This window comes from Schistocerca americana, chromosome 2, assembly GCF_021461395.2.
Source record: "Schistocerca americana isolate TAMUIC-IGC-003095 chromosome 2, iqSchAmer2.1, whole genome shotgun sequence".
Taxonomy (NCBI): Eukaryota; Metazoa; Arthropoda; class Insecta; order Orthoptera; family Acrididae; genus Schistocerca; species Schistocerca americana.
Window position 1 is genome coordinate 874,207,599 of NC_060120.1, and position 1,732 is coordinate 874,209,330.

The 1,732-nt window shown below is 47.5% G+C and overlaps 1 protein-coding gene across 1 annotated transcript; it reads right to left on the reverse strand.

Moving 5' to 3' along the window:
* Positions 1-707: 707 nt before the first annotated feature.
* Positions 708-1,316, reverse strand: LOC124594516. The gene has a single exon (XM_047132889.1). It carries the CDS (start codon positions 1,314-1,316, stop codon positions 708-710), a length of 609 nt encoding a protein of 202 aa, XP_046988845.1.
* Positions 1,317-1,732: the final 416 nt, after the last annotated feature.

The following is a 1,732-nucleotide window of genomic DNA, read 5'->3' on the forward strand; positions in this document are numbered from 1 at the left end:
TGACGAAAAGGCAAATGAATCAGTTGATATCAGGCCAGAGATTACAGGCAGCATGTCACCAAGGACCATTGCGAACACTTTGCTGGAAGCTGGATTGAGATGTATAGCAGTCATGCATCGCTTACCGCTACACTGTACCACAGACAACTAAAACTTGCTTGATTTAGAGACAGAGTCAACATTCAACCTACACTGCACAAACATGGATGAAGACGATCGGGTGAAAGGTCAAAGGAATCAGCAATTCACGGGATGTATTGCTCTCCAAATAGTGTGGGGAGCTATTGGCTATGACAACAAGATTGATTTCGTAATTACCGTGGGGAGGTTAAATGCTCCCCAGTATGTTTTTCATCAATTTTGAAATGCGAAATCCACTCAAACACTTGAGTTTTCTGCTTAGCATCGTCCTTATACGCCGTTTTAAACATTTCAAGACCCTCTGTTTCAGTTTTTCTGGGAAAAAAACAGTTCACTAAATCAGCCACTGTAAAACCGTCTGTCACACAAAGCAGTTGTCACTATAAACTCTGGCAAAACTAGTGCTGAGCTTCTTCAGTGATGGCACTTGGCTTACTGACTCTGAAATGTTCGCCCTACGAACTCCTGATGGCAACACTGGTTACTGCAAAATCACTGCCCATCAAAAAATTAGGTCTGTTTCTTTTGTATAATCTTTCATAATTAAAATCTTGGCAAATAAATAGTTAATTGAGAGAAATCTGAGCTAATATGACTAAGTATGTGATGGTGACGCAGAGAGCAGACACCAGTAAATGGCGGTCGATGGTGAGGAAACCGGCGGCCTCGAACGACAGCGGGCGAGAGGTCAGCACTTGCATCAGCAGCGGCTCCATCCCCGCGCTGAGAAACAGGCGCCACCGCAGCGTGGCGACCCTCACCACCAGGTCGCGCGTGCGCTCTGCCTCGTCCACCGTCGCCGAGCAGGAGAGCACCACGGCCACCAGGTTCAGCAGGTGTGACGTCAGCCACGTTGCCACAGACGCCTTGGAATCGTTGACCAGAGTGGCGTGGCTCTTCTCTGGCACCACCCACATCAGCAGAAACTCGTACGCGCCGTATGTGAGAGAGGAGAGCGCTGTCGTCACGTGCAGAACCAAGGTGATGCCGAAGTGACGTTGCTGGAGTTCTGCTGCCCGCTGGAGAACTGCGTGTGCGTGGTGCAGCCGTTCTGCTTTGAGCTGGGATACGAGATCTGGTTGTCGAACGTAGCCCAGGAGGATGCGAGAAAAGCGCGTGTCGCCATGAGGAGTTGCGGTCCTCAGGATACTGTTGTTGAGTACAAGAAACCTCATGTGTAGTTCCAGTACAAGTGTGGTTATCTGCAGCAGGACGAGGGATCCCAGAGTTCTGAATATAACAGCCAATATCCACTGTAACACGTGTGTATTCTCAGGGAACTGACGAAAATAGACAGCAGCCAAAGCGAATTCTACCGCTATTAGAATAATTGAAACACAGCACAACAGTAAGCCAACGAGTTTTCCTCTTTCTTGCTTTTTGTACTGTACACATACATCGAAGTATTCGAGCGCTTCCAGAAACAATCTCATGTCCCTCAACATAAACACTGTACTATGTGCAAATGGCCAAAGTACTCCTGAATAGTTGATTAGTCTCATTGCAACATCTACAAAAACAGTGATTTGTGGCAGTTCCTGGTAAAGTCTGAGCATTGCATACATGTCCATGACTAGCGTGGTAACCACCA

What these genes read in the sequence shown, in the direction of transcription:
- LOC124594516 (XM_047132889.1), bottom strand. Translation starts at nt 1,316, where the DNA reads ATGAGGTTTCTTGTACTCAACAACAGTATCCTGAGGACCGCAACTCCT.